Source organism: Eptatretus burgeri, chromosome 1 (genome assembly GCF_056783735.1).
Source record: "Eptatretus burgeri isolate ZD-2024b chromosome 1, Ebu_testis_v1, whole genome shotgun sequence".
Lineage (NCBI taxonomy): Eukaryota > Metazoa > Chordata > Myxini > Myxiniformes > Myxinidae > Eptatretus > Eptatretus burgeri.
This window is the reverse complement of record NC_140961.1, coordinates 46821655-46842919: the sequence shown is the minus strand read 5'-3', so window position 1 is coordinate 46842919 and position 21265 is coordinate 46821655. Positions and strand designations below refer to the sequence as shown.

At 42.9% G+C, this 21265-nt stretch overlaps 1 protein-coding gene across 9 annotated transcripts in view; it reads left to right on the top strand.

The window, feature by feature from the left end:
- Window positions 1-21265, top strand: part of GDAP2 (ganglioside induced differentiation associated protein 2) — a 76245-nt gene that overhangs the window by 36964 nt on the left and 18016 nt on the right. For all 9 annotated transcript variants that reach the window (XM_085882489.1, XM_085882479.1, XM_085882461.1 and 6 more), the window contains 7 exons: window positions 2816-2969; window positions 3984-4072; window positions 4946-5022; window positions 8657-8807; window positions 9232-9400; window positions 11750-11826; window positions 12054-12130. In XM_085882489.1, the coding sequence (XP_085738615.1) occupies window positions 2816-2969; window positions 3984-4072; window positions 4946-5022; window positions 8657-8807; window positions 9232-9400; window positions 11750-11826; window positions 12054-12130 (794 nt within the window). The remainder of the gene's footprint in view (window positions 1-2815; window positions 2970-3983; window positions 4073-4945; window positions 5023-8656; window positions 8808-9231; window positions 9401-11749; window positions 11827-12053; window positions 12131-21265) is intronic.

Below are 21265 nucleotides of genomic sequence, written 5' to 3'. Positions count from 1 at the left end.
CTGTCCTTCAATTATAACGTCCTTCAAAAACAGTAAGTTCCCTGTTTGGAATATTTTTTTTCAATTTTGTTTGACTGCCAGACAGGCTGACGGTGTAAAATGTTTTTAAATCTCACTCCTCTCTGCGCATGTGCAATCGGGAGGAATTCAGAGCCAAAGTCCTGTGAAACTGCAGATTTGTGTTCAACATATGACATTCCATTGAAATCAGTTTGTTCCTCGATCGCAAACTGATGTTTGTGGACAGAAGGACAGAGGAGGAGGAGATTGGGACCATACTCTGTGCAGAGCGTTAGTGCTGCCTAAGCAGTCTCCTTGGCTATTGGGCACAATCCTGGACGGGTCGCCACTCCGACACAGTATACCAGCAAGCTGGCACTCATTTTGCCGACCTCGGAAGGATGACAGGCAGAGTTAACCCCACCTGGTGTTAATTCAACAGCTGAGCGGGATTTGAACTTAGGAACCTAGGATCCAAAGCCCGCCAACCTAACCTTTAAACTAACACCAGGCATAGAAGGACAGACAGAGAGACAGACAAAAGCGAACCAATTGCTTATCCCCCGGTTTTCGCTTCGTGTGTGTGGGGTAATTATTTTACTTTTTTGCAAGTGTGTTATCTTCCACTTGGTGGAATTATCTTCCACTTGCGCCTTCAATTGCCGCTGGTAAATGTAAACTTTGTAAAGCCATTCGCTTTATAGTATCCAACAAACCGACATAATCCCGTATGTAAGCTCTCTGAACATCTTAAGGGGAAGTTGAAAAGTCTCACTGGTGAGTCAATGGGTGACCTTTGTTATTTCACTTCCCATTTTTCTGCTTGATTGGGGGTAGGGGAGGTTATAAAACGCCCTCGCAATTGACTTGGCACAGATTTGATCCTCGTCCTGTGTAGTTCATAATTTGAGAAACAGTTAGGAAGTGAAATGATTTTGTCCCCCCTTGTTAATATCAAGTTTGTCATCGTTAAACGATGGAGGCAGAGATGATGTCACAGGTGTCCGTATTTGAAAGATCGCTTATTTATATTTTATCCATTGTGGAAGCAACTGATCGACATGCAAGCATTTCCACTACATCAAGTAATGCAATTCCATGTATGTATGTGTGTGTATGTATCTATGTGTACATCTGAAAATTGTAGAAAAAAATAGGGCTGGGCCGATATCCATCAAATTATGCATACGTGTCGGTAGTACTCAGGGTAAAGTCATGGGTACAATCCTTGCCCCCATTTCCCCCCCTCCCCCGCTACCCACTCAGTGAAAGGGGGGGAGGGTGATTTATGATTTTTGCCTTACGCATGTGCCACAGTGCAAGCGGATTACTGAGGCCGAGGTCACATTTGCTCTACGGCGAGGATACGGCGGCCGTACACCCTCTGAATTGACAGAAACGTGTGGCGGCCACAGAGAAACTGAGGTGGTCTCAGGGAGGCCCTACGCCGTATGGCTCTATTTTACAGGCCGTAGGGTCGCCGTGGAATTATAGCGCGGAGTTATAACTTTTTTTCATTTCTACGTTCGCCGTAGCAATTCAACAAGCCAAGCTATGATGTAGATGTGTTCCACGTCGACCTACGTAGGGCGTACGGTGGGCTTGCTTTATTCGTGTGGCTGCCTTAAGCTCTTCTCAATGAAAAATGAATTTTCCGAACCCCCAAAAAATTACGGCGGCCGAACTATTTCCACGGTCGCCGTACGGTGGCCTTGCCGTCTGTGTGACAACCTGCGGGCAACACAGGGTCGACGCACGCTTCCCCTACGCCCGCCGTGCACCTACGTACGGCCTCCGTGGCAGTCTGCGTCGACCGTGCGTCCACCCTGCGCTACCGCTAGAGATCAGAGTATAGGTGTTTGCCTATACCGTGGTGCCCCCAGAATCCCAATTTAATTCGTTCCAGGAGGCTGTTCGGATTGCAAAAAGTTCGGATTCCAAAAACATTTTCCCAATAAGAAATAATGGAGTGAATTAATCCATTCGTGGACCCAAAGAAAACCCACTTTCAAGACACTTTAAACTGAAATTACCCATGTTTAAGGTAAAATAAGATGAGTAAATGACCTTCGGTGGCGATGTATTGTATGTTAACGGGTACAAGGTCCACACAGGCTCGTGCTCCGGCCTGGGTTCCGATCGCTCATGCACTCTGCGAGAGCGCTGCCCCCGGGGCAGCTCATCAACATGATGCCCGCAGAACCACAATCACTTTCATCAAACGCATCGGGCTGACGTAATCATGGATATTTCAAATTACAACTGGTTTTTCTGTGAAATTCAATCCTTGCCCGACAGTCCGTCACAACACGTGATTGGATTGCTTTTTTTGTTATTAATTAAAACACAAGATCATTAAAAAAACAAACATCACAAATGAAGGTGAAAACACGAGGTAAGGCCTGTCACATTTGGCTCGGCGGCCGGAGGGTCTACAAAATGTACGGGCACTAGCGATTATAAAGCGGCCGCAGTATTTTCACGGTCACACAATGTAGCAGTCATATATGTTTTTAGCAGCGTCTCGCCTAGCGAATGCTGCTCAACGAGAGCTCGGCGTTGTTGTTGTTGTTGTTGTTCTTCTTCTTGTTGTTCTTCTTCTTGTGAAGACAAAACCTTAATCTCTTGGACTCTGCTCTTGTATATACAAGATCCGGATCGCCTTAAATACTGAGCACATAGACGGATATTTAATCTATGATTAAATATTAAGAATTTATCCTTTATATTCACTGTTGATAAAATATATCTATGTAGCTGTAATTGCAATACAAATGTGCTTTCTCATCGGTTTCTTTCTGCCTTCTTGTTGTAGGGTGCCGTACAGGGGAGGTGCGCGTAACAAAGGGATGCAGCCTTGCTGCTCGTTTTATCCTGCACACGGTGGGCCCCCGGTTTGACCCTCGGTATCGAACCGCTGCCGAGATGCAGCTTCATCACTGCTACCGCCAGGCACTGCTCACAGCGATGTGAGATGTCCTTTTAACGATTAACCACCCTATTGTTCCCTTGCCCTGCAATGTGGCGTATTATCAGTGATCAACATTGATGGCTCTTCCATACAGGGTGGGTGATCCATTGTTGAGTACACAGTCCTTTCAGGGAAGAATATCACCAAAGACCTTCCATTTCGTGCCAAAGATGCCACACTTTGTGCCACTATCCTGAACAAATTAAAAAATTCCTTCTTCCTCATCTGCTACCTTAAATGTCCAGAGATGTCACGCCTCTTCCAGCAGGATTTTGCGAGTGATGTGGAGAGACTAGTAACCGTAGAGTCAATTGTATATGATATCCCTTTCATGCCATGTTCAGTGGTTCCCTTTTGGAGACTGGGGATCATGTTTGTACTTTGGTGCAACAGATGCAGTTATTATAGTCGTAACTCAATGACCAGGAGGAGATTATTCCATGCCCTTTTTGAGATGAGGAATGCACATTTTGCATCCATCATTCCAGCAGCAACCTGTAGTTTTGTACCGCATGTTCCATAGTTCAATGTACCATTTGCTTTTGAAGGTTATACAATTTGTTTGGTCTCGTGCTCCTCTTGTCGTGCTTTATATTTTGCCAATGTTGCCACCATGTCATTTTTTTTCATTATTCAGCTTGAATCACTGATATACAAGGCTGTCCTTTGAGGATTTATTTGGTCATTTGACCAATGTAGAACAATTTTGCATATGTGTGCATCATGTGGGATGGAGGCATATAATTTCCTGGTTTGTGAGAGTAACAGGAGCATTTGTCGAGAAATAGCTTGAGTAGCCTTACTCTTCGAGGGAAGGAAGTGTATGTCACGCAAGGCAACCCTTCGTGTTGATTGGCATATTTAAGCTGGAGAGCATGTTTATTGGCATGTGTTAACCTGAGCTGTTTTTGCTCACATTTTTGACGAACCTTTAGTGTGACGCGATATTCCATTTCCACAGTTTTTCGCTATGTGCTGTAATGGACACAATTTGTGGGTTGTTTCTGCTTAGGGAACGTGGTTTGACTTCTCTTGGCTTGTGCGTCATCAACACCGAACGCCGAGGGTTTCCTCCTGAGGATGCGGCTCATATCGCCCTGCGTAAGCCCGCGGTTGCCATTACTTGCTGAACTTGTTTGGATGTTAGATTAATTGTCAGTGAGTTGACAGTGAAATTTTGAATAGCTCAAAAATCTCTCAGAGTTTCTTGAAACAGCTGTTATAGTACTACAGAGGAGTTGAGAGGGGGCGGTTAGTTATCGAATCGAGGGGGAGCTTCACTGCTTCGTGTTTGTAGTGGATGGGAGGGTAAGTGGTTTGTAGTTGTATCATAATCAGGATTTTGATTATCCTGTAATTCTGAATTGCACTGACAATGCAATTTTCAAGGTTTACTGTGAATGTGCAAGTGATGAATTTAATAATAATAATAATAATAATCATCATACCTCCCTTACAAGGAACTTCAACACAGAAGATGCCATTAGGCCCATTAAAGCTCATGCTATGATTGCCACTTCATGGTTGTTTTTTCTGTGTTCTATCCTTTTAAATGCTGAGTGTCAAGCAAGGAAGCAGCAAGTAGCATTTTAAAAATGTTTGATGTGGCTCGATCGACGATCGAACCACCGACTTCCCAGACTCAGAGCAGACGCTCTAACAATTCAATCACCGAGTTTGGTTACAAGGGTTCTAATTTTATTTCTTGTTTTTTGAGAAGTAAAATTTGTAATTCTAATTGATATACAGTCATTATAAGATGTTGTTTTTGCCGTTGCAATAATAATTATCCAGAGGCCTCTGTGCTAATTACTGTACCACATCGTCGGTATATTCCCAATCCTTATGGTGCAAGATTGTTTGGGATTTTATGCGAAGCAGAGTGGTATTTTTCTTCCGTCTGTCACGACGATGTCGGATTGTGTTTGGAGCTCGGCGTTGTTATTAAGATGGGCGATCTGTATTTCCTTCCAGGAACGGTACGGAGATTTCTGGAGAATAATCCGGAAGGACTGTCAACGGTCGTGTTTGCCGTGTCTAATGCGGAACAGGTGACACGTTTTGATTTATTCGTTTTGCCTCCATTTCTTTAGCTGAGGGGTTTAAAAAAAAAAAAAATTGAACCTTGCACTGGGTTTGTGGAACAACTTTTCATGGAACGACATTTTTGTAAATCCAGGATATACATTATTATAATTTTTTTTATTTTTTTGGGTAATTGGGAGAGAGACCATGAGTTCCTTCCTTTATCAACCAGTTAATGATTTGTGATGTTTTTTGGAGAGGATGCTTTGACTTTATAACAGCAGATTGTCGTGTGCTCGTGTGTACGCGTCTGTACATTGACGGGGAGACCCTCAGCCCTGCCTTTCTCCCATCCAACTCTCGGTGCCATCTCCTTTGGCCTACATCATGTGAAAACGATAAACAAAACAGCCTTGACCTACCTCGGATAGCACCAATGTGTGTATGGTAGTTCAGCTGTCGGACCACTGTCTGAGTGGTTGTGGGTTCAAATCCAGCTCAAGGCAATGGTATTAAGGATTTGAACCCTAAGCTTTGGAACCTGGCTCAGTTTCAGGATAACTTGAAAGAGTACAGCTCACGAAAAATGAACTTTCACCCTTTAAAAATCATGCGAATAAATTATTGAAATATCAGCTACTTTTTTCCGATCTTTTTGTCTCACTTGTGTTGCAAGTCGAGCGAAGGGTGGTGTATAATCAGAAATGCTGTTTGATAGGGCAATATATTGCTGTTCTATGAATAAAACGGAAATGTTGAAAAAATATTAGTATTGAATATAATAGCAAACGCAGTGAGCTTCATACTTAACGCGTGCACATGAGAGAATAGGAAACAACAACAACACAATACCCCTGGCAATTTGGAATCCGTGTCGTTGGCTATGACCCCTTTTGCTTCCGGTTGTTTTTAAACGCTGTGCGGTGTATAAACACGATTGGGTTTTATTTCTATCTTGTGAATATTACTTAACGCGTGCACATGAGAGAATAGGAAACAACAACACAATACCATGGCAATTTTGAATCCGTGTGGTTGGCTAGGACCCTTTTTTTTCTTTTTGTTTTTGCTTCTGGTTTTTTTTTGGTTCCGGTTTTTGTCATGGGGAATGATGCATGCCGGGAGATAAAGGCATCGTCGGAGACATGAAAGACCCAAATACCAGACATGGTGTATATTTTCTCCACTGATTTTAATAAAGATATCTCCCTCATCATCAAAAATAATTTTTAATCGTGATTTACATTATTTGATCGCTGATCCCGAATCCAGGCTGAAGTAACCGGAAATTGTGTATACAGTTGTGAACAAGTTATAGGTAAAGCAAAAAGAATTCTACGTTCAATCTAGTATTTTTTTTTAGATGAGATCCTGTTCTAGGCGGTGTAGTTGTCGTTGTGAAGGTAATGTTGAGGATTTTTTTTTTTTTTCAGATGAGATCTTGTTCAAGGCGGTGTTGTTTTTGTCAAGGTAATGTTGAGGTAATATTTATTTTTTCAGATGAGATCCTGTTCAAGGCGGTGTAATTGTTGTTGTGAAGGTAATGTTGAGGTACAATGTTGAAGTAATATTTATTTTTTTAGATGAGATCCTGTTCTAGGTGGTGTAGTTGTCGTTGTGAAGGTAATGCTGAGGATTTTTTTTTTTTTTGAGAATAGATCCTGTTCTAGGCGGTGTAGTTGTTGTTGTGAAGGTAATGTTGAGATATAATGTTGAAGTAATATTTATTTTTTTATATGAGATCCTGTTCTCGGCGGTGTAGTTGTCGTGAAGGTTATGTTGAGGATTTTTTTTTTTTTGAGATGAGATCCTGTTCTAGGCGGTGTAGTTGTTGTTGTGAAGGTAATGTTGAGGTAATATTAATTTTTTCAGATGAGATCCTGTTCTAGGCGGTGTAGTTGGCGTTGTGAAGGTAATGTTGAGGTAATATTTATTTTTTTAGATGAGATCCTGTTCTCGGCGGTGTAGTTGTTGTTGTGAAGGTAATGTTGAGGTAATATTTATTTTTGCAGATGAGATCCTGTTCTAGGTGGTGTAGTTGTTGTTGTGAAGGTAATGTTGAGGTAATATTTATTTTTGCAGATGAGATCCTGTTCTCGGCGGTGTAGTTGTTGTTGTGAAGGTAATGTAATGTTAAGGTAATATTTATTTTTTCATAGCAAAAAGACTTTAATTTGATATATTTAAGAAACGAATGTAAGAAGAATTCTACGTTCGCTTCTCGGCTTTGCCTATTCCATATTAATATACCCCAAAAGAACCTCCATGCCAAATATCAGCATCCTAGTACACATATTAATGAATGGCAAGCTTCTAAATAACTTGCACCAAAAACTTTAACGTTGATGTGCTACAAAAAAGTTAAGTTCAAAACAGGTCAAAAATGTGAAACATTTGAAATCATTTTTTAATTTCAACTTCACTACATCAATAATATACCCCAAAGGAACCTCCATGCCAAATGTCAGCATCCTAATACACATATTAAATGAATGGTAAGCTTCTAAATAACTTGCACCAAAAACTTTAACATTTTCACGCTGACGCTCATGCTCACGCTCACGCCAGGGGTATCACTATAGCTCTCTGTTCTTTGAACAGCCGAGCTAACAAGCTTTTTCTGAATCTAATCAATATGAGAAACAGGTTTGAAGGAGAACTCACCATTATTATAAGTGAAGAAGAAGATGGAGGAGGAAGAGTTTTTGTTTTAATGTAAATTGAAAATGGCCCATCTATTCTCACCTCATTCAACTATATCAAACTGTTTGCAGATTGGGCTTGATTAGTGGTATCCCCTTTTGGATAATTGTGGACGCAAGCAGGCAGCGACGGATGGATGCAGGGATGCCAAGACCAAACTCCTTTTATATTGTACTGTAGATCACCTTGTCACTGTTAAATTGTTGGTCGATAACACACATGGCTTAATAATGATGTTTTCATTGGAGGGGTACCCTGCCTGGTCTACGCCGGATGGCAGTGAACTCATTGTGATTGACCATTAAATTCCCTCTTGATATCTTGGGTTGGCACTCAAATACTCCCTTTAAAAGAATGGATCACCTAAAATACCCCTTCACAACCTGTTATGATTGGAGAAACACTGGGTGATGAGACCACCCAATGCTTAATTTGGTGCTGGTTCTTGAAAAGTGTTTGCTTAGTGTTGGCTTAATGGCTCGAGTGATGGGCTTGGGATCCTAGGGTCCTGAGTTCAAATCCCACTTGGCTGTTGAATTAACACCAGGTGGGATTGACTCTGCCTGTCATCCTTCTGAGGTCGGCAAAATGAGTGCCAGCATGCTGGTATACTGTGCCGGAGTGGCGACCTGTCCAGGATTGTGTCCAATAGCCAAGGAGACTGCTTAGGAATCACCAACGCTCTGAACAGAGTATGGTTCCAATGGATGGATGGATGAGCTATCGAACATGCTCCTGAGATATTGTGACTGACTTACTCATGCGTACACACGTGCTTATACTGAAGGTAGAATACCCTAGGGCCTTGAAGAATCAGATAACCGATTTAATAATATTTCTGCCCTGTTGAGTGCTAAGGGTTACAAGAGCCTTTGTCTAGGGTTAAAAGTATTTTTCTACCTCTTTATTCTTTGATGAATTGGTCGGTTACAGTGGGCCTTTTGTGTATCCTGGCAGGCCTTATACTCACGCCTCTTGCCCCTGTACTTCCCGCGGTCACCTGGTGAGGAAGTTCGTGCCCACGCACTACTGCCCCAAGAGGTCGGTGATAGCAATGGAGAACCGCTGCTTCCAGACAGGCAGATTCGTATATCTGACTCTCCCCTAGGTGCGTTGTGCGTGTGTATGTGCGCACACACACACACACACACACACACACACACACACACACACACACACACACACACACACACACACACACACACACACACACACACACACACACACACACACACACACACACACACACACCACACACACCTACCTGCTGAAGCAAGGTTGTCGTTGAACACAGGTTTGAGAAGCTGTATTTTAGTATGGTGAAAATGAGCTGTGGTACTGCCTATCCAGGAGTACAATAATATATCCGAGAGTTGCTGAAGCATACAATTGTTTCTTTCTCGGGTGTTGATGCTTTACCCAGCCTGTGTTAGTTGCCATGGAGATGGCTGCCTTGTTTGAGATTCTGATGGATGTGCTTCTTGTAGTCGTGATGACATTTACTTGTCTGCCCATGTGCAATATCTGCCCAGGGGGAGATCTGGATGGACACGAAGAAAGTGATGAGGATTTTGAGCTCTCTCGACCCGGTCATCATCCGTTTGCGCAAATGGAAGGAAACCATGACCGACTTCGCCACCTCTCCCTCCAGGCTGCGGCCAAGACCCACAAAGGGCCTGTCAACACCATTCAGGAACGCGGGTGGGCGTTATTGCATTTGCACATCTGATTCGAACAGACCAAACAAGAGTCCCCATTGACCAGAATGGAGTTTGACATAACAGTACTATAACATGGAGGCAGCTTGATGAGCAAAACCACAATAGTTTTATTCTGTCATGTCCATGCAAGGCTCATGGAGAAGCTTGTACATGTATCACATGTAAGACGAGGACATTCAGAGATAATGGACAAATGTGCACGTATGTGCGTTTTTAACCTGAAATATGTGACTTTCGAAATGACTATGAATGCTAACGAGGCCTTTTGTGCATGTGCTATGTGTACTTTTTCATTGATTCAGTTCTGCTTGACGGGCACTTTTAACCTGCCGTTGGTAGCGTGAAATCTGTAATTCAAATCATCTTTTTAACACATCTGGTTAACAGGTTTGAGATTATTGGTTAGCCATTATTACTATCTGGTTAACCATTATTGTTATGTTCCAGAATGCAAATTTGACTCGCAGGAATACGAGAAAAATATCCATGGATGAGAGGTGTCGAGTTCTTACCTTTTCCTGTTGATGCAATAATCGAGCAGCAGCAGTGGATAAATCGCACACGCACACACGCACGCGGATGCCTTTCCTTTTACCAATAGATGCAAAAATCTCGTGTTTCTCTTGTGGCCCCAGAACCAAATAAAAATATATACCTTTATAAGGGCACTCACAGCCCATCCAACTCTCACTACCACTCCCTCCATCCTCCCCAACTTGATTAACAGTAAATATCATCATTTTAAACTTGCTCTGCGCATAGCATAGACGAGCCTAAAATATGACCTTCCCATCGTTGTTAAGAAACAACCAAGCCAGATCCAGTGTCTCCCTCTGTGAAGTCTTCCTGAATGTTGAGAATGATGCATCGTTTTTCCAAAAACAGATTTCCATGAAATAAATCATCAAGCCTGCCATGTTCAAATGAGGTAATCCCTCAAGATTCAAAGTCCACTCACTGGCAGCGATGGTCGAAGGTTTGGGTAGAACGTGCCCGTCTCCTAACATTTGGGCCTTGCACCACTCCACGTCCTCTGAGAGTGTGCAGTACGGAGAGCTGCAAGCTGTCAGCTTTCTGGACGAGTTCAGAAAGTTCTCCAACTCTTTCGTTGTGCAAGGAAAACGTTGTACCCCTTCTCGCAACATTTCGACCCCCTTCTCGCAACCCCTTCTCGCAACAACAAGGAACAAGGACCATTTCGCAACCCCTTCTCGCAACAACAAGGAAAACGTTGTACCCCTTCTCGGGTACATTTCGTTGTACCCCTTCTCGCAAGGAAAATTCCATGTATTTTCGGCTTCTTTTAGAAGCGTTGTGAACCATTTTTAGGGAACAACCTTGATCTCAAGCACACGATATATTTTGTTGCCCCAGACACCGCCGTTTCCTGGGGTTTCTGTACATGCGCACCAAGTGTTCTGGGGCAGATTATGTCATTTTGAAAGTCACATTGTCAAACAGGTACATCTGTTTAATGGTCAAGGATGGTTATGACATGAACCAGGGAAAGGGAGGAGGGTGCGGGTTGGGCATGGATGTGTGGCTTTATTTTATTACTCTGTGCTTCATGTAGTCTGTTGTGGAGCTGGTTATGCCACATAAGGGTCCCATCAGTATAACAACTCGACTGATGAACCTTTTAACTCAAGTCAGACCCGACTAATGTACAAACAAGTATCAGGAAGGATGGATGGATCTGGTTTTGTTGCGAATGGTAAAACGGATGAAGAATCATTTAAAGTTTGGCTTATACAAAGTTGGTTTCTTCCAGTCCATGGGTAGGTCTTTAGACTTGTTCATTTAAAATCCTTAATCATTGTTTTTTAAATTTATTTTTATTATTTCTTTTTGAAGGTTTCCCTTCGTATATTAGTTTGTACACAGAAAAGGTTCTTTTGATTTTTGTTGGAGGGGCAGGTACTTTTTTTACCTCTGCCACCGAAGGTGAAGGAGGTTATGTTTTCACCCCTTACAGTCTGTTTGTTTGTCTGTGTACAGGATATCTCAAAAAGTTGTGGACGGATCTGGATGAAATGTTGTGGACAGGTTCGGTGTGTGAAGGATGAACTGATTAGATTTTGGTGAAGATCTTGATCTGGAACCGACTCCTAGAATTTTTTAAGTGATTCTTCACCATTGAGAGCTAGTGCCAAAAACGATATAGTAGTGTATAGCATGATATTTCAAAAATGTATTGGGCCCGTTTGTTCTCGTGGATCAGGCATTATGTAGTGGAGGTATGCGCTCTATCAAGTGCCCTTCTAATTATGAAGATGTAATGTGTATATTCACTGGGCTATCTCCTCCCACCCTTCCTTCTCCTCCCCAGTTACCAGCAATGGCTTCAGCAGGCAAAGACCGAAGATCTGTCGGACATTGCTGCCCTTAGAGCATTTTACCAGGCAGGTGGGCGTTGCCCTTGGGCCATAATGCTAAAGGGGGGGACGGGGCAGTGGGCACTGCCCTCCAGACACAATGGCAGGTGGGTGGGTGCTGCCATCTGTACATTTGCGTGCCTAATTATGTGAAGGATTTTAAATCTAATTGGATGTATTTGCTGATGAGGATGTACTGTACTTGACGTTCCATCCTCGGTGTGGACAGATTGACATGTACTTCATGTTTCACCCTAGGTGTGGACGGCACTGGGTGCCCTGTGGTGGCCATCATTGGCAGGAACATTCCTGTTTCAACGATTGATCTCGAAAAGGTTGTATTCCTCCCCAACATGCTTATGAGGACTGTCTTCTTTAAGAGCAGGCAATAAAAACTACCAACTCCTCCCGACAAACGACACCACAATCACAACCAGAGAACATTGTTGAAGAACGGTGTAATATTGGTATTGTAACGTGATTCGCAGAAAGAGCCATGCAGATGAAGCTTTCCGTTTTTATGAAGCATTTTAAGGGAAAATTGTACCCATAGTCATTCACTCGGTTCATTCGTTTTCTGATAAAGTTTTGCCGTGGGAGCCCCTCGGGTGCAAGGCCTTGTTGGGAGCTCCATAAGGTGACATACGGTTTTGCTTGAGGATTTGCAGCACGAGGTGTTGTTGATATGCCGGCACATACTATTGACTAGCATAACCTGCGCTCTGCGCGACATGTTGGGGTGGGTGTGTTTGAGAAAGGAACTGATGCACAGTATCAGTAGTAATTTTACTTTAATGCAGTAAGTGGAATACGATTTCACTGTTTCAGAACCATTTTATTTACTTTTTTTGTACCATGCACCTCATATGGTCTTTGAGATAATGTAAGCCGAATATCACGTTACTCGAGCGCAGAACAAAGTCGAAGATAGCGCGACACGAAACCACAAACTCGGAAATAATATATAAGATTATTAACCTCCACTTTTGCACAGCTACGTTTTTGTTAACCTCCGCCATCTTCGAAGATGGATGGAGGTTACTGTTTTCACCCCTTTCTGTTTGTTTGTTTGTTTGTATGTTTGTTTGTGAACAATATTACGGAAAAACTCCTCGACGGATTTCGACGAAACTTGGTGGGGGTGGGGGGGGGGTTAGGTATGGTTCAAGGATCATGCCATTAAATTTTGGACTTGGTCCCCCCCCCCCCCCAAAAAAAATTGTTGGAGAATTTTTTTTTTTTTTTGCATTTCTACATGTTTTAAGTGATTTCCAACCCCCACCCCCCAAAAAAAATTGTTAGAGAAAATTTTTTTTTTTTTTTTTTGCATTTCTATGTTTTAATTGATTTCCAACCCCGAACCGCCCCAAAAAAAAATTGTTGGAGAAAATTTTTTTTTTTTTGCATTTCTACATGTTTTCAGTGATTTCCATCTCACCCTCAAGAAAATTGTTACCCCCCCCCAAAAAAGGGAATTTCTTTTTTTGCATTTCGACATGTTTTAAGTGACTTCTAACCTCACCCCAAAAAAAATTGCTATCCCCCCAAAAAAAACTGTTAGAGAATTTCTTTTTTGCATTTCTATATGTTTTAAGTGATTTCCAACCCCCCCAAAAAATTTTAGAGAAAAAAAAATTTTTTTTTTGCATTTCTACATTTTTTTAAGTGATTTCCACCTCCCCCCCCAAAAAAAATTGTTAGAGAAAAAAAAATTTTTGCAACTTTTTTTTCAACAAAATTTCGATTTATTTTTTTGCATTTCTGCATGTTTTAAGTGATTTCCAACCCCCCCCCCAAAATGTTGGAGAAAAGAACTATAACTCTGTCAGCACTGTTGACATCATATTTAATGAATAAGATATAAGGTTCACTTGAGTGATCCAGCAGTATTGGCGGCGGAGGTTTTGCACTCGCCCGAGTGCTCCCCCTCTAGTTTTCTTTTGTTAAGGTGTTTTCCTTTATATTAACCAGACTTGGTGGTGCGATGGTTCGAGCATCCGCCCCGTGTCTGGGAGGTCGGCGCTTCGAACCCCGGCCGAGTCGTACCAAAGACTTTAAAATGGTACATGCTGCTTCTTTGCTTGACGTTCAGTGTTTAAAAAGGACACAGCATGGACAATGAACCATAGGTTGGCAATTTCTTAGTGCAGGCTTGATGGGCCTAATGGCCAGCTTGTGTTGAAATTCCTTATAAGGGAACATTTATTGTTGTACTTTTTATGAAGGTGTAAACGGGTGTGTTTGAAACGTAATTGAGTCCATGCACCTGATGATCATTCCCATTGAATGTGCCTTCCTCCTCTGATCATCATGAAAGGATCTGATGAGGCGTCGATTCAAAGATTTCACCTCGGTTTGGCAGTGCTTGTGATGGTGACGTTGGAGTGATGGGCTCAGTTTAGTGGTGTGCGTGATGGTGGCGTTGAGGTAATTGACTCTTTTTTTGGCAGAGTTTTTTGAGATGGGGTGTTTGGAACTCTTTAAGCTGCGTTTCTTGGGTGTCGAAGTCTAGTGTATTTGAACCTTGTCCATCACTTTGAAAATGCTGGCAAAAGCCCCCTTGCTATTTAAGTGACGAAGCTGGCGAATAGCCACGTGACATCTGTGTGTTCGATTCGAGTCCTGTGAGTTGCATTGAAATGAGCATTCCAGGACTGACGTTTTGCGTAAATCCACCACGAGATGGATGACGAGCTTCGGCCTGCCTGGAATCCACGGCGGTGTGCACATATGCTCGTCATGTTTTCTTTTTTGCTCCTGTCCTTTTTTAATTTTTTTTTTTTTTTTTTTAGAAAGGCTTTGTGACTCACCAAAAGCGAAATGACGTGACCAACCCACGATAAAAGCAGAAAAACCCTTCGAATGGTATTTTGTATAATTGACGCCTTTGCGTTGCAACAAGGGAATCCTTGTTGTAAACGGTAGCGCGTTTCTTGTTTTTCGCAAACTATGTGCGTTTACCAATCTCAAACGTTTCGGTAAAGCACCAAACTGAGCTTCAAACGCAACACGCCGTGCAATGTACTGCACACGTTGCTATTTTCCACCTTTGTAAAGTGCTACTGTAGTTAAAAGTGACATGTTGTTGTCATCACAGCAGTTATCTAATGGTGGTGTTTGATGCACCATGAAATGCTTTGCTTGCACAACAATGAGTGGAGGGATGATGTGGATGGAGTGTCCTTTGTAATGGCATGTTGAGAGGTTCGAGGAAGGTGGGTTGGGAGGGGAGGGGGTGGGTTGGGGGAGAATCTGAAACCTCTTTTTGTGCTAGATTGTTTGTGTTTTGCTTGTTATGGGTTGGTGTGAAGGTGATTTAATTGATAGTTAAGGTTTGGTTTCGTGTAATTTTTATATTCCCTTAAAGTTGAGGCTGCCATTTTTTACTCTGGTTGATTTAAAGCTTATTATGCTTGGATATCGATAGTGCTCTGCCAAAATGTAATGAACTCAAACAGTTGTAAACCCTTATTATGCCTTCGCAACCGAAGGTCGGAGGCGTTGTGTTTTCGGATTGTCCGTCCGTCCGTCATCGTTGTTTTGGTATCGCAGGAACTTGTGAACCACTGAAGAGATTTCAACCAAACCCTGGCACCTGAATAGACTGTAATGTAAAGCAGAACTGAATGCGTTTTGGGTGCAAATGATGAAAGGTTGAAGTGCACGCGCCCTTTGTTTGAAAATCATATTATTACCCCCAATAACTTGTGAACGGCCGTAGGGATTTCAACCAAACTTGTCACAGGTGTGTACTGCAATGCAAAGATGAAGTTATTCAATTTTGGGTTCAAGAGGTCAAAGGTCATCACCCTTTGAGAATAATTTTTCAGACCACAACTCCAATTAGAAGCTTCCGATATCTCTTTTCTCTCTCGCTCTCTCGCTCTCTCGCTCTCTCGCTCTCTCGCTCTCGCTCTCGCTCTCTCTCTCTTTTATTCTCATTTATTCTCACGTGACGTTTAATTTTTCAAGTGACCTTTAATTGAGATCAAACTTAACAATGGGTCGATTATACAACATGGGCGGAGACATTCGCGTCAAATGCTATTTTCTAGTTTTCACAATCTGTGGTATGAACACAATCAAATGGACTTGTATGTGGTAGCGTGCGTGGCCTTTACAGGGTTTGATTTTTAGCGTTGGCCCGAGGCCAGTGAAAAATATCGATTTTTTTAAAATACCTTTTGAATCCAGATATTTGTGGTGCTCGGCATTCACGTTTGGCCGGGGAGGGGGGGGGAGGGGTGATATATGTGCACCCCGCAAGTTGTCGGAGCTTACTTCTACCATTCAGGAATTCTCCGTAATAAACTTATTGTAGTGTCGACCGCAAGAAGGAGGCTCAGCAGCTTTTTAAAATTCATTTCCTTTGTTGACAATTCTTGAAAATGCTGAAGAAATTACAAGTCCTAGTTTTGACCGATACAACTGATTTTGTGAGGATGGCAATGGAGCCCACAGCTGACGGCATGTTTACGCATGCCTAACTCATGGCCTCAGGTCTTCTCAATGACGTCACAGCTCTGGAGGGAAGTCGTGCCGTATACAGCGGCTCAGTAGTCGAGTATGTAAAGCCTTGTGGCATTAACAGCATTACCATCGCTGGTGTGTGTTCGAACCCTCTGGCTGCTCACAGCGAGCTTCTCGTAATGGTACTAATAGTGGTCTGGTCTTCTTGGACATTCCTCTGCAGCAGATGATCTCACTATTTGCTGTCTGAGAGTGTGGTTGCTGTTGTGGCCTGCAGCTTCGACATGATAAACAAATTAATGTGCCCAGGTGTTCTCTTGAATAGCTGTGTGGTTACAAAGGATGGCAGCCAATTCTCATCTCGTCTAATGGATTGCAGTCTCCAGCGCAGTCTAATCTAATACTGTCCGGTCATGATAGTTGTAAAATGACAAACAACTAAAAGCATTTTTACAAAGCTCTGCATATTTACAGTTATGACGTTAAGTAACAAAGGAATTATGTCATTAATTTTTTTTGGTTCACGAGTCAGTAAGTGACCACTCTATTCGTTATGGGTGTGTGTCTGTCTGTCTGTCTGTCTGTCTGTCTGTCCCGAGCATAGCTCCGTGGGTTTTGATCCGATCTTGATAAAATTTGGGTGGGAGGTTGATATCATAATCTAGTTGTGTTTTCCTGAGAATGGGCGTGGTGCACCCATTATGGGCGGAGCCATGCCCAAAAAACGTGTTTTTAGGGGGTAGCTGGTTTCAAGTTACATATTCTCCGAGGGGGTTTGTCGAATCTGGCAGAGATTTCGGTATTTGGTTAGCCCAATGGCACCTGCATAGCCACACGGAGCTCGATTTTTCATTTTCGTACCAAGGTCAAGGTCACAAGGTCACGAACTTAGAAATTGTCAAAAAAACCAATAAATTGGGCATTGAGCTCCAAGGGTTTTCAACTGTTTCGAATGGAAGTTGGTATGCAAGTAGAGCTCTTCGAGTACTACAACTTTCATCATTTACGTTTTTCCTGATTCCCGCCAGTTTGCCCGTGGCGTCCCCTCGAAGGTCAAAAAATAAATAAAAAATAAACCAATGTCACCCGCAGGGTGACCCATATCTTGCCAAAAGGTGACCACGTGTGACTTCTTTAAGGTCACACTGAGGTGAACAGAGCTGCTATCCACCAGGAGCGACTCCTTGAGGAATATCTGCCTACGAGAGATTCCGATGAGAATCGTTCTACAGAGTAACCATGAAAAATATGTTTGCCTCATAACGTCACCAAATGACGTCATAATGTCTCAAGCTTGACATATCTAGAAAGCACTCATCGAGGTGTTCAATTTGAGGTACTACACGATATGGTTCCTAAAACTTGAAAATTTGACCTTGGGGTCAAATATGTTTGACCTCAGGTGCTAACCATGAAGGTCAAGGCCAATTGCCACCAAAAACTAATCAGCTGAGCGCCAGACCATATACTACATTCCCATAAAGTTTGGAGACTTAGATTAAAATTACTCAAAAAGTAAGGGTTTCGTCGACTCCCCTGATTTGCGACAGTGACCTTGACCTTTGACCTTGACCTTCATAATTTTATGCGCTGAAAGGGACCTCTATAGGCCTCTGATATGCGAAGTTACAAAAATTTCCAATGATAACTGTGCTCTGCAGAATTTTTTATACATGATTACAGCCAAAAAAAAACAAACAAAAAAAAAACGTACAAGCTGACTCACATGCCTTGCAAAAACTTCGTTTTGGCAAGATAAAAAGGCGAACCATGTGCATTGCTCGTGAACCATCGTCGTCTCCAGACTTGTCTCTTCTAAAATAAGAAGAGTTGATTTGCAGATAATAAACATTTTGTTTTTGCTTTCATAAACGGAAATGGTTTCTTGCTTTCATTATGAATCTGTTAGATTCTGATGGTTGGTCTCCTCAAAATGTCATCTCTGTGGACCAGTGATGTTTTATTCATACTGGTCTGACCTTTGGCATCATCCGGTGCTTGAACCACTTATGGCAGTGAATCGATGATATTGTTGCGGATCCGGGGTTCGAAGGTTATCACGAGGGAAGCACTCGGGTTCCTCCCGAATGCTGGGCCCTGTAGGCCGACATGCCGCGGATTACTCCGTGGCCTGCTGGGTTGCTAAGCAGTCACGAAGGTCAATTAACTTGTCAACTCTAACAGGGTTCCCCATCTGATTCCGATCAATCGACGTCCGTGCCTTCATTGCACAACCGTCAACCTAAGTACGGCCGAGCGAGAACCGTGGGTATGTACTGGCTAACGAGAGCAAAATCATGTGAGTTAAAACTTTCCATCTGACAATAATGCAGACTGTGCTGGACCAATTGAGGAAGGGACACGACGAGCAGGTTGAGATGACCAATAAACAGCGGTTTATTCACAGGGTAGAGAGAGGAAAAGCATGTGGCATAGTGAAGACGGATTTATTCACATGGGCATCCGTACAGTAGGGACATAATATACAGTATTTGTGCGGTGCGGTAAAAGACATGCATGCAATAACAAAGGGACAAAGAGCAGAGTTACCCCAATCTATCAAGCATATACAATCTCACTGATATTAACATTACAGGTGCCATCGGGTTCATTCTGCAGAATTGTAGATGTGTGTGAGAAATAGAGATCGATAGAAAAGAGACGCTGAGGGATTGGCGACGACCTGGTTTACCCGGCACGAACACACAGGCACATGTTGGTCCAAAGTGTGGGGAAGGTGAGGGTGGGGGTAAATGAGGAGCAAAGGGGTGTCTGGGTGCATGTTGAAGAGGTGCATGGTGAGGTGTCAGTGCTAAGATGAAGAATGGACAGGGTGTGAGTTAGTATTGGCTCTGAAGAGAAGATTTGATTGGGCATTGCCCTTATGGTTACTCGTTGTGCATCCACAGTAGACGAGTCAGAAGAGAGAAGGAACGTGTTAGAAATCGCATTATCTAATGGGTGGCATCGCTGGTCTGGCCTTGCCTCTCACTCCACACATCGCCTGAACTGGATGGGGCTTGACCTGCTCGCTTCGAGCATTCCTCCCCATTCCTCTCACCAGCAACCAGCAGCAAACTCACAGATCAGCGAACACCCAGCTAACCACATAATTACCAGCTTTTTGCATGTGGAACGCTCCGCTATTTAGGCAGATCAGGAAGGGGTGGAGTTTGGCAGTCGTTAAAGTTGATTCCCTGCCTGTTGTGGGGGTGGTTGCCAGGAGCAAGGGTTGTGAATGCTAGCAGAGTGTTCAATCATGTACAAAGAAGAATGAGAGGGGGGGGTGGAAATGAGGAAAACCTGATCCCTCACAATGCATATTCCCTTTGTAACCTATTAAACACAAGGGGAGGGACCCTACCTGGAACATGTAATAATGGAATAACTGAATCTGGAACCGCTGTATGTTGTGTGCCATTGCCTTGGGGATCTCGGTTCCCAGAACCATCACAATATATTCTGTATGACAACCTGAACCACATTTTGCCAAATGTGGAGTAGATTTAGTTGTAGCTCTGACACCATCTTCTTGCAGTAAATGTGTGCTTTTGAGTGCTTCTTGTATACCACCAGCAAGGTGTTTTGCAGTACTGCATTGACCACATTTACTGCAGGAAGATAGCATCACAGACCCACGCGTTAAGAATGACACCTGCTTACAAGAGACTGAATGAGCTGCAGGTTCTTGCCTGGCACCACAGAGTCCTGACGTAAACGCCATCCAACATGTCTGGGAACATATTGTTGTGGTGCTGGAAAACCACATGCCTCCGAGGCAATGGCACACAACATACAGCAATCCCAAGACAGTTATTTCAATAGTATGTGTCTTCGTTAGTCCTTTCCATATGTCTAGTGGGTAAAGGGGAAATATACATTGCATGGAACTCCTTCAGTTTTGACTTCTTAGACCTCTTTAATCTTCAAACTTTTCAGTTTTTCCACTCTACAGTTCTTGGCTACACCTATTTCTCTCACATGAAACACGCAAGCAAGCACGCACGCAAATCAGTAAAGACAATAGTAACCAAGCAAGCGTGTCACGAGCTCCATATTCGCATTTGAGCGTCAATTTTCCATCCAAAACTGCGCGCCAATTCTCAACTGCCATTTCACCTCAGATCTTCATTCCGCGCACCAAATTAGACCACGCTCACCACAACCGCTTCTTTCGACGACTAAAAATCCCCACAACCCACGCTTACATTTTCCATTGCAATTGCGACCATTACTCACAATCCCATCACAAGGAACTTCAACCTCTTGCCCACAACGCCACGTTACAATCCGACCTCATTACAAATTCCACAATGTGCTCCTGCTACTCTACAACCGCCTCAACTACCACAGACTCATCCTACACTCACAACAGCCTCGATGGACACTGAGGAGACAAAGGTTGGGTTATTTTGGGGCATAACTTGAAGCGGGAATGTGCGCTGGAGCTCGTTTAAAGAACTACAGGTCGTGCAGGGATTTCCCTAAAATCCTACATTTGAATGAAGGCCAGCACAATTTTGGGTCCAGAGAGTGCCTCCAAAAACCATGGCCCCATGAAAGGTCATAGTCCGGATGTCAAACACCATTTTTCAAGATGACCTTGCATAAGGGTCCGCACAATGTTTTTCTGCATTTTTGTCATCACCAGACCATCTGAATGAATATTCCGATTGATGCAACTCTGGCACCCTTGAGAATTTTTGTAGAAACCCATTAATATGCAAATTAGTGGTGGCCTTTGTCGAAATTACTATTTTTCTTAATATCTCCAAAAGTAAGCATCCAAATAGCCTGGTTGAGGTGTCTACACCCATGTTTTTAGGGTCACTGGTCATGATAAACCCACTTAAAATTTAATAACATTTAAATTTAGCTCATTAATATGCAAATTAGCAGTCGCCATTATCAAAATATCAATTTTTCTTAATATCTCCAAAAGTAAGCATCCAAATGGCCTGGTTGAGGTGTCCAAACCCATATTTTTAGGGTCACTGGTC